A 14,168-nucleotide genomic window follows, 5' to 3' on the forward strand; every position below is an offset into this window, starting at 1 on the left:
TAGGAACTTTAAGCAAGACCAAAGGAAGGGGAGCAAAAATAATAAGTTCCAGGACTGGCACAATGGAACAATTAAGAAACAACTGCTGCAGCTACCGCACATATACAGGAACAGTTTTGTATTTTGTTTGCTGAACAGATATTGGGATGTCCAGCTGGTTGTAAAAGAATTAGTCAGTCATACCTGCAGTAAAACCAGCATCTCCTTAATTAAAACGGACAGGTAGAGGCAGAAAATGATACAGAAATAGTAACTTCCAGAATGAAGGAAAGGTCAGAAAAAGGGAATTACTTAGCTAGCTTAACTGCTCAGTCTTTAAAAAGAGAGTGTTCTCGTAACAGTCACCAACATGTGGAGACAGCTAAGAACAGGATCCCCATGGCTGGCATTTATTAAAGATTTTTTTGTTTCTCCCATGGCTTGTATCTGTTACCCAGAGAAAGGTGTACTGAGGGTGGTCAAGAAATCCACAAGACACTAGCAGACACAAAAAAAGCCTCTGGCCTATTTCCCAATCACACTTGATTAGTGAGGCTTCCTACAGGTAGCTGGCATATGCCACTGGTTGTACTCACAAAGCTCAAGGTCACTTCTATAATCCCACCAAAGGGAAAGGTGGAAATAACTAAGCTAGATGACAGCAAGGACTACTCAGCCCTGTACACTGCTTCCACAGAACCAGCGATCACCAGTTCAGAGAAGGACACAAGCTCGTTAGAGACAGTCAAGACAGGGAATAACTAGAAACAAGTTTCTTTCTGACTCGTCCCTGGAAGGAGTCAACCTATGTCTCAGACAAGAGGACTGACTACTGCTGGTGGACTTATACAACTCCACTTACCAGTGCAGTATTTAATTTGGTGACAGGTTTGCTTAATGACTTGGAATGAAGCTTTATAAATCTACTCCAAACTACACGAATATTGTATGACTCTGACAGTTAAAGTAAGTTTACTTGGCAATAAATAATATGGAAAAAAATGGAAAGGAACCTGCAAATATGTAATGAAATAGACTGGCATTCTGATATTAAATGAAATCAGATCCTTTACAATCTCAGAAGACTCATTTCCTTCCCCGTTAGCATGAGGAATTCTGTGATCTTGAAGGTAATGATGCAAGCCTTACAAACCTCAGAGAAGACAGAGAAGGTGTGAATGGAGAATACAAGAAACAGTGGAAAGAATAAAGCAAAATAAGCATTCATAGGAAGGTTAGAGGAAAGGGGTCACAATATCCTGAAAGAAGACCTATGCAACGCATTAAAAAGTCATCAGGGAGACGTAGGCTAAGAAGCTGTGGGGCACCCAGCTTGCAGGCCTGGAAAATGGAAGGAGGCAAGCTGAGAGGTGATGAAATGACTCAAGTCTGCCTGGGAGGATACCAGGGACTGTCAGTGTTCAATCACTGTTCCTACAAAGAGGGGACCCCATCAGAAAAGGCAGCTCTCAGGCTGTTTCTGGAACCTGCAACTCCTAGCTCTTGACAGTCCAACACTAAAGATCAAATTGTGTGCAGTGTTTAGTAAAAAAAAAAAAAACTAGCACAAAAACCCTAAAACACAGGCTCATAACTTGTACTGCTGCTTGAACACAAGAAGATCTTATCTCAGTGGAAAGCTTTGTATTCTAAATTACTTTTACTCAGAAGTGTGTGTCAAAAGTGCACAAACTGGGAGCATGGAAAGCAAAGATCTCCTCTAAGGGAGATATTCCCCCTCTACCACTCTCACACATGCTTTCTAATCAGTCTAGAATGTGGCAGCCATAAACACTTCCCAGTAATAGAACTGAAATATATTTAACACTTCCATTTCTATCACTGGCTTCCTGATAAGGCAAAAACACCATTAATTCAGATAGAGAGCAGCCACTGTGAAACCACAGCAGAGCCTAATGTGCTGTACTCTTACCCTTACCAAAGCCACCTGTTCTTCCATCACGTACCTTCAGCCTCCTCCAGTTTTTGGATTTGCTTCAAAACTGGCTGGATATTCAGAAAGAGCCGGTGGCTGTTGCTGAGGAGCTGTAGCAAGTGCCGTGACCTGAAGGGGCAACCCGTGTAGTAAACCAGCTTCCGTGCAGAGGGCAAACCATCTGGCTGGATCTCAAATTTTTTCCCCTGCGTAAAGAGGAGAGATGCCAGTGAAATGAGCATGCTTTCAGCCACACAGTGACCAAAGATAGCTGTGGCCTTGCATGTATGAGTGACAGGACTTGACGTGGCAGTTTAGGCAAGCTGACAGCTTTGCCAGCTTTGCCAGCTCCTGGGTTGACAGCCTGCAGCCAGAGGGACTCTGTTCAGTCATACTCACCAGAAACGCCAGCTTCCCAATGTGTGACCAGGGAAAGTCATAGAGGAGCTGGCGAACGTGATTCACCTCCTGCAACACATCAAAATCAGAGTGACACAGGGGCTGGCAGGTACAGGGTGGAGTCAGTGATGTGCAAAGAATTTGCAAACAACCAAGAATCTGAGATACGCAGACCCTGGTGCTCACAGGGGAGGCAGAGGAGCTGCAGTGCAGAGGGGAGGACAGGGGAGCTGGGTGGAGTCAATGCTACACCAGGCAGCTTTCACAGCAATCTATTACCTGATAGATGTGCATTCCTCGCAGGGTCAGGCCCAGGATAACAGTTGGGCGATCCTCCTTCTTATCCTAAAAGAACAGAAGAGTTTGGAGTCAAAGGTTAATCCACAAAGACCACGCTCTTGTTCTGGCACTTAATGTAGAAGTAGCAGGACTACTCATCAGGCAGATGCCATCGGCTCATTTGGTTTTTATTGTGTTTGTAAAGTGCACCTTGCCTTGTTGACCCTTGAAATATCTACACCCCAAATCCCCTTATGCTGGGCATCTCAAGCATTTCACCAGCAAACAGAGCTGTCCTGGATGGACAATCCTGTAGCTTTAGTGACTTGAGGACATAGCACCTTGTAGCCTCTCATACTGCCACACGCTGTCTCCACTGTCCCCACAAACACACACCACTTGCTCTCCAGGTGACAGAGAGACTGAAACTGAAGGAACACCTGCCCCCTTCTTGTCATAACACTGCTGCTCCCATCCAGGGACCTCCGGGATCTTAGATGTCCCTTGGCTAGGAGAGAGCTATCAATTCCCAGAGTTACATGGACTTTGCTTTTAACCTTTTGATCTCAGTATAAGGGCAAGGTGGTTTTAAATGTTTGTGGCTGGGTTTGAACACTGCCTTGTTTTTCCCCATGCTTTATTTTGGTGTGACATACTCAGTCACTAATGAGATTCCTTTGGTTGAAGGCCAAATACTATCATAAACTAGTTCTTTCAGTCTCTTTGGGTATGGCAGAGTTGGGGAAGGGAACACACACTTTTCTTGCTAGGAGGAGCAGAAGGAAGAAAATTCTAGGGTAAAAATTTTGAGCTCACAGAGCTCAAACTTTATATCAAAACTTTCTCTCCTCGTCTGACTTGTCAAGACGCAGGCCTTATGCCACCACATTACCGCACTCTTTGCCCCTGCTACTATCCATGTCTCCAGCTTGAAGTCACTATGAAATCTTTCTGCATCCTAAGGGCAAGGAGCTCTGTAAATGAGTATTGGTCTGGAGGAGAGATATGGGGCTCAGTGCTGTGTTTTCTTTCCGAGTTCCCAACCTCAGTAGCAGCCATGAGAAGGGTATAACACAAAAGTGACTACTTTTGAAACCTCAGCGCAGCAAGTGCACTGACATCTTCAGCTGGCACCCCTGTGTGCTCTAACAGGAGTTTTGTGACCCAAATGTCACGCAGGAGGAAGAAATCTCATCACAAGATGAATTAACTGTGTCACACAGCAGGAAGAAGAGCACATTGTGGATCAAACAACATACGAAGGAGTTAGCAAGGCATAAAATTTAAGTTCAAGTCAGAAAGGAATTTGGATTTTAAGAGCAACCAATTTCACAGCCCCAGTGCTTTTGGATATAAATTGTATCACACCCTGCCAGCTGGATTTCTTGTGGCATTCAAGTGTAACCAACACTCTTATGACCACATTGTTAACAGCATTAGAATCAAAACAGAGAGAACAGAGAACAGGAGGAAAAGTATCTATGGTTTGTGAGGAACTGAAATTAAGCCTGGACTACAGGCCAAACTGGAACTTATTTCCTCCAGAAAACACATGTTTCTCCAGTAACTGCTATATCTAGTCAAAGGACACTGATACTTCCCAGACAATTCCCACAACCAATAAGTTTAATTATGAGTCTGACAAAGTGGAGTATCTTCATTTGGAAAAAAAATCCAAGCCATGCCTAATTGCATGAGCAGGTTTCACTCACCTAAGTGGAACAGAAAGCATGTCTTTAGTTCTATTTCTAAACACAAGTTCTCTAAGTATGTGAAAGTGGAGTATGTTCTGTTTAAGCAGGCTTGGGTAATGAGTCTAAGACTCGGGGACAAGCAACAATCCAGGAATCAAAAAAACTGACATACAGCTGAAAAAACACCAACCACTCTGACAGGGTTGGAGGAGAAAGGGGATAAGAAAGTCAGAATGACTCAGTGTCATGTTCAGTTATTATACGGCATCTGTGTGAAAGCTGGCCAACCTCTGATCATCATTTCAATGGAGCACAACAAGAACCAGGCTTCTCAGTGATTTTCCTGATGCTACTCTACGAACAGACAGAGACAAAAATTAAGTTTTACCATTTCTATGGCCAGTTCCTGCCATATCAGCTATACCTGTGCATTCGAAACAGATTTGTTTGTGGGGACAGGCCTCAGTGGCTGAACATTTTAGACTTGTTTGTCCTCTGAATCAGAGGCAACTGCCCCTTGAATAAACAGAAAGTTAAAAATGCAACGGTGCACTCAATTAATGATGGAAGAGAAGTTCAAATAGGAAGTTCTTTGCCTAACCTTCTGTAGCCTGTAGAAGTGGACAGGCACATCTTCCAGCAGGCAGGACTCTTTAATAAATTTCAGTACTGCTTCCTTAGCGCTCAGCCCTTCTTGTTCTCGGTGCATCTCTGGGGCATGTTTCAGGATGTAGTCGCTCCCCCTCTTTGCAATTATCTGAGCCACAAGAAAAACAAACAAGTCAGCAACTCTTTAGTGATCCCCATGGGAGGCAGCTGTGATCAACAACAAAGCAGAGACTGGAAGTGGAAGAGGTTCATACAGTTCCTCAAGATGTTAATTCCACATTCATCTCTGCCTCCCTAGAGGATAAGCATTTAAACCAGCCCAAATGATACTGATGTCTCCAAACAGATCCTAGATGGCAAAATCATAACAGACGGAGACTACCAAGCTCATGTCAACATTTTTCATTCTCAGGTTCTGGAATTAGTTTTCCTAACTCTTGGCATCTCTAAATGCTTATGGCCAGATAACAAATACTGCTCTGCATGCCAACACAATGAACAGCAACACCTCCAAACACTGCAGAAATGCTAGGTAGCCCTTTTAAGACTAGAAATTGCACATTAGGCTTATTTAGTATTTTGATCCTCAAAGGGGCGGATAACACTATCTCAAAGTATTTTCTATCTGCTGGAAGTGGTTGGCAGGCATGTGGCTTTGCTAAGCAGTATAAAAACCCACATAGGGCCTTTTACTCTTGCCCTGCAAGTGCCCCATTCCCATGCTTGCCCATGTCCCCTCTTGGTACAAGGCTACAGGGCAGCCTGACCCTTCCTGTGCCATGCTGGCTCTTTCCAGGCTGTGAACAGCAGTGAGAGATAAGACGGGTGTTGCTGAATTCACTTCACAAAATCTTCCACCACAAAGAGCTTTTAAAACTAGATCCCATCAAGTAACCAAGAACAGCCTGCCAGTGGCAGCTTGCCCTGGCTCAATGCAACCAGATCCCATCACCACCCAGTCCTCACTTCCATTTTAAATTAAGTCTCTTGTTTACTCCATTCAGTAACACCTCTGCCCTCCTCTGCATGCCTTGCCAGACTAGTTACCCTCCCACAAAGAAGGTTGGTCTTTGTGGAAAGAAAACATCGACGCCATCGGCTGAGCAACATCAGCAGAAAAAGACACATCAGCAGAAAGAGATGCACCAGACTCCACAGTTCACCCTGGGGCAGCACCACCTCTTCTCACACTCACTCGGCTTGGGGCAGCCCTCAGCCAAACGATCTCAAGCACATGTTGGAGGAAGAGATAGCTCAGTATCTCTCCATGGGAGCCCAGGGGCTGGGAGAGAAGTGTCTCCATGCCTGCCAGATTTTGCTCTTTGTAATGATGTAATAAATCACCCACATAGTTGCTTGGGGTTGTGGCTCAGTGCAGGTAAGCTAGGCTTTGCCTTGGCCTTTGCAATGTTTGCCAGATGAGCAAGTCTGTGATAAGACTTTTAACTGCTCTAGAAACACCACGCATGAAATCCACCTATTCCAGCCCTTTGTAAGCTACCTCCTGCCAGGTGCTCCATAGCAAGGAATGTCATTGGATGAAGGCCTGTTGTCTGGGAGAACAGAGCATTTCTGCATAGCAAGGCAGGCAGGCTGAGACTTGCGCGTAAAGGAGACCACCAGCCTTGCCTTCCTCATACAACCCCTGTCACTGCCCTGAATCTTCTCCCAAAAGCAGAGGACTCCCACCTTTCAGGGGAGATGTGACTTGCCTGGTGACAAGTAGCCAGCTACCAGAGGCATCTGGGCTTTTCCACAGCTATCTGAAGGTGCAAACTGGACTAAAATCCACTGTCACAGCACAGGAGGGGGCTCCAGAACTGAATCAGGTTGCAGAGGAGAGTCTGTCCAGGTCCCAGGGAACGCCCTGCTCCAGCAGATGTAATCAGATGTTGCAGTCATGTGTCTGTAGCAAAGCTAGCTTCCCTTTCTATTTTTATGGGCAATAAAGTGTTTATCAACAGTTTTCCTGACATTTCGCCACAAGAGAAGAACTCTCTGCAGGTAACCAGTTCTGACAAGAGTCTTAGCTGATCTCCCTTCATTTGACAACTAAATCAACTCTTGGCTTTCTAAGCCTCTGTAAGCCTTGAAAGGTGTAAACCCATGAGCACATGCTTATAAACAAACACACAGACCCATTTTCAGGCCATTCCTTTTTCTCTTACTGCAGTTAAGCCAGAGATTAATGACACAGTAAACACCAGGGGCATTGTGCAGTAGTACTGCTCCTTAGAGTTTGGGTCCATTCATCCTAGAGATGACTGTTACAGAGATTGGAACAACAGGCAATGGACTTGGCATTGCAGCCCTAAGGTTTTGTGTAAAGCTTAGGCTGTGCAGATCTTGCTGATGCAAACACACAACCCTTTAAGCCACAGAAGAATTAAACAAAGACAGTCACATTGCAGGAGTTATTCATTTGACACCAACACATTCCCTAAACAAGGAAAGGTACACACCACCCACCTCACTGATGAGTGAGGCCAGGAGGAATGGGCACCTACATCCCAGAGAAAGAGAGGAGATATTTCCTGAGGGAAATTTAGGATGATGCCCTACCACTCTACCTGATCATTGCAATGGTAGTTGGAGAAGTTGCATGGTTGCAGTCAGGTATCACCTTGACATAGGTCCTGCTGCGTGCACCATCTGTTGACAGAAAGATCCCCTGAAACTTACCCATTGTGGGAAATAAGCCTGAGGTTCAAAATATTTGCCAGCATGGACCTTCTCTCTGTAGTTGCCCAAATCTGCCTGCAAGCTGTAGGCAGCCAGCAAAAAGTAGATTTCTTCTTTGTGGTTGCACCGAGACATAAGTACTTGTTCTTTGAGATGGCAGTAGTAGAGCTGCCGTGCCACCTTATCACTGCAAGACACAAAGGCAAATTTACTTGAAGAAGAAAAGAAAGTTCAGGCTCAGATAAGGGCCCTCAAACACATCTTCCTTCTGAAAGGAATGACTGAACTTTGACATTCTTGATGTGTGCCAATGCCACCCTGATACAGTTACCTGTGTGCAGGGAGCACCAAGCCAAGATTAAGGCCTTCTCCCACTAAGTGTTGCACAAACATGGGAAATTGTAGCTTCTGTCCTGAGGAGCATGAGATCTAAAAAGCTAGGGCAGAAGGTAGATGAAAGAAAAATCACGTCACACCTGTTTTGGAGACTGACTACATCAAGCACTTCTATTTCTCTGGAAAGCCTGTAGTAGTCTGAAGAGTCAACTCCCTTGACTATCAGTCCTGTTTCTTGCACTCCTATCCTTCTTTCCCCTCTAAACCTGGCACTGCTTTTTCATTTCACCCTGCCTTAGGCTTAAGGTACTTTTCAACAGCTAATTCCCTGCAAGGTAGATCAAAAAATGCAGGAGCCTTGGGCTTTTTTTTTTTCCTCCTTCTTCCTCAAGCTGCTAAACAAGGATAGTCTGATAAGGCATAACTAACGCATAGCATTGATAACCCACCCCCTCAGCTCTAACATCTCACGGGAAGGAGGCTGTTGACATGTATGTCTAGATGAAGTGTCGGACACTACAGTCTGCTCATAAAAGTGTGTGTGTGTATAGTTTGAAGGTGCCATGTAAATAGCTCTGCATGGCTCCTCAAAACTCTCCAATTAAATTACTAATGCAAGAGAAAATTGTTTGTGATGCTAAAGGATATGTACGTCGGGGGTGGAAGAATGATATGCAATCTCGCTTTGCACCTAAAAGCAAAACTAAACAAAAACCACTTAACAGCTGAACAGACTCCAGAAGAAAGACTGCCCTGTATCCAAAATGAAAGATTGTGGAGAGAGAAAAACAAAAATACCACTAAGCTTTGTTCAAGATGAGAACAAATGCCAAAAATTTGGTAAAGATATTAATTCACCTGAATGATCCCAGCTCTTGGCTTGCCCCAGGGCCACAGCCACACCAGAAGTGCTGATGCAAATTAACTGTGTTGGTTGTTCATTTTTAACTACCTCATCCTTTGATCTGTACTGTGCATGAAAGTGGTGGTTTGAGTGCAGCCCATATTCCATGTGAATGGACTACACTCAAATGCAAAACTCTAACTTTCTTTTTGTCCTTTTCTCAATTTCTTTTGTCCTTTTACAGAAATATATTTCCAGGAGTAGAATGCATAGAGCACTGCTAAGATAAAAAAAAAAACCTGATCCAAATTTATATTCTGGAGTATAACTAGCTATTTTTTGGTATATTCATCTGATGCTTTTCATACAACCAGAAGATGTAAGCAAGAACGTTAAACATATTTTGATACTGTTTTCATTCAACCTGCTTTCTAAACACAGATGGAAGAGCAGTTGCAGTTTTTGTAGGGCCAAGGAGTATGATTCAGGGAGAAAATGTTCACAGCTGGGTAAGGAAGTCTGTGATGGCTTGGAAAAAAAAAAGCAGATTTTTTAAGCTGACTTCTTCTCTGAGAGAAGAGTTTAATATAGAAACATTTTTCTCGCCTTTTAAGAACACATTGAATAATTCAAAGCACAGTAACTACCACAAAAGGGAACTTACCTTATCACTCTTCCATTTTCTACATAATATTGTACTCTGAAGAACACAACAAAAGGAGGGCTAAATTTCTCTGTTCCCTAGAGCAGAGACAGAAGACAAGTTTAATAACACTCAGCCTCCAAAATTCTGTCTGGTAACATTCTCTTCTCCCAAGCTCGCTCCCCATGCTGCTTTTCATTTTCTGCTCTTGGCAAGTTTTGGGAAGGATCTGACTGTCTTGGAGCCTCACAGAACTGAGGCATCATAAAACATTTAGACTGAAAACATCCCAGGGAGAGCAGAAGATTTGGGACGAGGGGGATGAGTAGCTATAGAAGAGTCAGCACAGCCCAGGGATGCCCAGTCTGGCACAGAGCTAACTAGGTCAGCACCTGGCAGCACTGCAGATGCATTAGTGCTGAATGCTGCAAGTTTAGCCCAGCCTCCCTCAAAGCACCAGGCAAGGAGGCAGGGCAGTGTGCCACGCTGGCACAGCTGTGGCGTTTCCAGGGCACACCTAGGAGTATCCAGCTATCTCTGAACCGCACCACATCACTCAATAGGGACACACGTGCTGCTGCGTTCAGCATTTACTGCCTGAGGCTGAGGTGCACCAGCCTGATATTAACTTCTTGCCTTTTGTTTGGCAGGGCTACTGTTTAGCTATTCACACCTTCCTGCAGCCACAGACCAAAAGGAGGCACTGATGTCTGCTTCCCACTGAAGAGATCTATTAGAAGAAAGCCAGAAAGACTTTGGTTGTTTCAACTACCGTCTACCTTTCAGACTTAGAGGCTTGTCTAAACAGGAGAGAAAAAAAAGAAAAAAGGGGGGAGGGAGGGAAGGAACATCTTATCGTACTAGCTTATTCTTGTATCTTTCCTACTTTGACACTTGCTTCTTTAATGTTTGCACAGGTAACTTTGCTCATATGGGCAGTTTCAAGGCTTTGACGGTCAGACCCATCTCACTAGTACAAGATATGTAGCATGCCATGCACTTCTGATGCAGACAGCAACTTCTTGATCATCATGCAAATATTTACATTTTATTTCTGGAACTTGTTCATAGTCACACTATTTCAACAGCTGGACTGGGCTTTCTACCCAAAACCTCTTCATAGGAATTAAATCCCTGTCTGCTAACCCACTCCAGTAGCCAAAGTCCTCTCAGACTTCAGCATGGCCAATAGCAACTCATTTTGCCTTTTATGACTCACTTCACACCACAGGTTTGAGACTTACTCTGAATTAAGAAGTGCTGCAAGAATCCAGCCTCAAAGCAACCACAAAGCATATCCCATCCTGAGGTCACCAGAAACATATGCCTTGGGATAACCTCATTGGCTGGACAGACAGCCCTCTGCACAACTGTTCACTGTCTTTGAAGTAACCCCGACTCATTTGGGAGAAGCACTATGGAATAAGAGAGATCCCTGAACCTCACTAGTCATCTGCAAACTTCTCTGAACAGCAGAAATGGCAAGCGTGCCTACTCTGCAAAAGAAAACCCTTAAGGAAGGTGGAAAAAGTAATAATGAGATAATTAAGACATTTAAAGGTAATTGCATAATACACTTTGTTCTAGGTTGCGGCTGCTTTAATAATGACGTATATAAACAGGCACTATCATGTCTGAATGACCGGCACTAAAAAAAATTACATAGACTTGTCTTTATTTCATGTAGATCTTCCCTCCCTTGGCAGGGCTGGCTAGCCTTAAAGAACTAAGATTCTTCTCTCGTTCCACATGTCTGAAAGCGTCACAGCTCCAGCCCTCTCCTTCATATCAGGTTCAAGTCACCAAAGGTCACCTTAGGCTGTTTTGCCTAAGGATAATGAGGTCTCCAGATTCTTCACGAGCTGGGCTAAGTTCAAAAGGCAGACTGGCCAGCTGACCATCTCCCCTCCTGCAACAGGTAAGCAGCAACCACGTGGCTACTATTGCTCATATAAAGTTGTGTAAGGGGTTGGTTTAGCTCTTTTAATTAATTGTACAACTGTGCACAGTTCACTGCATTTTGCTACTGCACAACATTCTATAGACCACCTTCAAGAAATGCTTTAAGGACCTTAGTTTAAGAGCATTCATTTTACTGTGTAGTCCCGTATCAAAGCAGTAGTCTCCAAAATTAAACATCTCTCTTACTTTGGTGGTCTCTTTCTTCCATTCCTTTGAAAAGTATTTGCTAAGCTTCTGTTCCAGGTCTATAAAAACATATTCATTATCTGAAAGATAAGAAGCAAAAGCATTTCATGTTGAAGAATTAGAAATTCCTATTAATGAAGTACTTAAATGACTATACAAGTTGTTACCAAGCAATACAATTCAGAACAAATCTGTCCAGGGAGTAGACAGGGCAGGGGAAAGAGAGGGCCCAGTGTCTCTTAAGTACGTGCGCTCCTCCAGACAGTACAGAAAAAAGGTCAGCTGCGCTTTGATTCAAGAAATACTGAGCCAGTTTCCCAAACACCTTACCCAGAAATGCAGAATTCTTGCATTATAAGCAAGAAGCCACTTACAGAAGGGAAATATCATCTTAGCAAGCTAATTGTACTGTCAGTTTACCAGATTCAGTTTTTCATTATAATTAAACAAGGAAGTCCTACCTAAACTTCTACTCTACCAGCACATGGCATAAGCAGGAGGACTAAGTCAAGTATATGACAGGTTTGATCCTCTACACATCAATGAAATCCTCTGAAATGGTAAGAAGGAGGAAGACCAAACCCAAATGCCCTCCTGTGAAGGTCTGGCATCTCCTACTCACACCCAACTTCTTTCAGGGAGCAAAAAGATGAATGAAAGGCAGGGAAACCTGGCCTGCCTCAAAGGACCAGGACCTGTTCTCCATCCAGGTGGGAACGAACAAGAGACAACCTGAGCAGCACATGATTCTGAAAGAGCTCTGCGCTGCTTTCAAACCCAACGTTTTCTAACACTGCTTACCAATTATCAAATCCAAACAACTCAGTGAAAGATTTTTTTTCCCTAAGACTTGAAGTCTCTTAAAAAAAAAAAAAATAGCTGAAGGGTGTTTCAGGCTTCAGTGGCAATGCCAGCTGAGCACATTCACTTGACCAGTCCCTCTACTCTTTGGTTCTGCCCAGGAAAGTGTTTTGACCCGTGACATATGTGCTATGTTGAAGAGCTTGTTCCTTAGACATGAAAAGAGCAGGAAAGAGGGAAAAAGAACTGAACCTGTCACAAAACAATCTTCTGCCCTTGAAGACCAGCATAAACTTCCAAGTTTGGCTTTTTTTTTCTGATGTTAGAAAGAAAAAAGGGAAGGGGAAAATAGTGGTGAAAACTTTCTAATGGGGGTTTACAACCAAATGAGAGTCTGTGCTCATATCTGTAGGCAGGTGAAAGACTGGCAGAGGCCAACATTACAGCAGGTATTCAAGGGGGCTCTGAGCTACATTGCAGCCATCTTCCTAGAGCATTCCAGTTCCTTACAGGGGCAGACACAGCAAATACTTCCTTTGCAAGAATTGGTCCGCACACCACACTAACAGGAAGCCATGTATAAAGTATCAGTAACACTGAACACAAAGACTACAATCCCAAAAAAGTCCTGTTTCCATCTCTATGGTCTTTCCTGCACTGTACTAATTATAGCTGCAATTTTAATACAATTACACTGCTGTTACCGCATTGCTTGACGTCACATTCATACACAACATAGTATTTAACAGCACTGTCGAAACTGCTGTAGAGAAATCCTTAAAATATTAGTGGTGGGAATTAAAGTGCTGAAGCACACAAGGTGATACAGAAGTTGTTTTGCTATTCTGACAAGGGCAAAAAGAAGTTTTAGCATCACAGAGATTGCATCTTGTACTTGCCTCTTCGCATAAGCCAGCAAGACAGGGTGGCTGGAAGGGGCTATCCCAGCCTCAGCCCTTGCCTCTCTAAAGTCAGTAAGATCAGATAAAACTGCCTTGAAAATGTTGATAGAAGTCCTAGTCAGTGAGAGAGATGGGTTTGGTCCATGTCTTGGACTTGTTTCTGTCCCTTGTCAGCTGCCAAGCTGATAAGGGTCTCTCTGTAAAGCTTTTCTCAAAAAGTAAATAAAAGCTCATCTAGGGAGCAGTTGCACAGCAAGTGACAAGACTGGGATAACACAAGCGACAGCACCCACTCCCTCCCTGGACTTTGGCAGTCCCAGGGCAGTGCACTCACTCCACTCTGGGCTCCTACAAGAGAATGGGCTGCTCCTGACGACGGCACAGTGGTCTTGGGCAAAGCCTGTATCAGTCCTGCAAGGATTGTGGTGTTAAGCTGACATTTTGTGAAGAGGGAACTTGCATGGCTGTAACAAGCTGTGAGGAAGTTTTCCCTTCTTGCTCAGGAATGATCCTGTGCCCAGGGGCATTGAGGAAATACTGGAATTACTCCTCAGCCATGATGAAAAGATGGCAACAGCAAGTGCAGTGATATGCTCTGAGCCATCTGATCACACACTTATGCTGGGACTGGAAGGGGGAAAGGATGCCAGAGCAGTTCCACCACAGTAAAGCCATTTGTTACCCACATGCCCTATTTATCTGTTGTGTTAAGTAGGTAAGAGAGATGATTCTGGGAGAATTCAGATGCAAAGCCTGAGGTCACTATCATGCCTACTGAGAGGTGCACATAAATTCCCAAAATAAGCCAGACTGAAGAAGGAGGACACCCCGATATACCAGCTCTCCCTGGAGGACCTGTTCCTCCCCAGATCAGCCCAGCAACCTCTCTGTCCTCCCTCCCTTCCAAGAATGCAGC

General features: G+C 44.1%; 1 protein-coding gene across 4 annotated transcripts in view; it reads right to left on the reverse strand.

The window, feature by feature from the left end:
- FRMD1 (FERM domain containing 1) overlaps positions 1-14,168 on the reverse strand; it is a 42,916-nt gene that overhangs the window by 6,134 nt on the left and 22,614 nt on the right. For 3 of the 4 annotated variants that reach the window (XM_069852252.1, XM_069852251.1, XM_069852250.1), the window contains exons 4-10: positions 11,550-11,629; positions 9,423-9,499; positions 7,579-7,765; positions 4,889-5,044; positions 2,594-2,659; positions 2,315-2,383; positions 1,947-2,121 (exon numbers count right to left, since the gene is read on the reverse strand). In XM_069852252.1, coding sequence (XP_069708353.1) covers positions 1,947-2,121; positions 2,315-2,383; positions 2,594-2,659; positions 4,889-5,044; positions 7,579-7,765; positions 9,423-9,499; positions 11,550-11,629 — 810 coding nt within the window. The remainder of the gene's footprint in view (positions 1-1,946; positions 2,122-2,314; positions 2,384-2,593; positions 2,660-4,888; positions 5,045-7,578; positions 7,766-9,422; positions 9,500-11,549; positions 11,630-14,168) is intronic. The other variant, XM_069852253.1, reaches the window with a different exon arrangement.

The sequence above is a fragment of the Phaenicophaeus curvirostris genome, chromosome 2 (genome assembly GCF_032191515.1).
Source record: "Phaenicophaeus curvirostris isolate KB17595 chromosome 2, BPBGC_Pcur_1.0, whole genome shotgun sequence".
In the NCBI taxonomy this organism is placed as follows: Eukaryota; Metazoa; Chordata; class Aves; order Cuculiformes; family Cuculidae; genus Phaenicophaeus; species Phaenicophaeus curvirostris.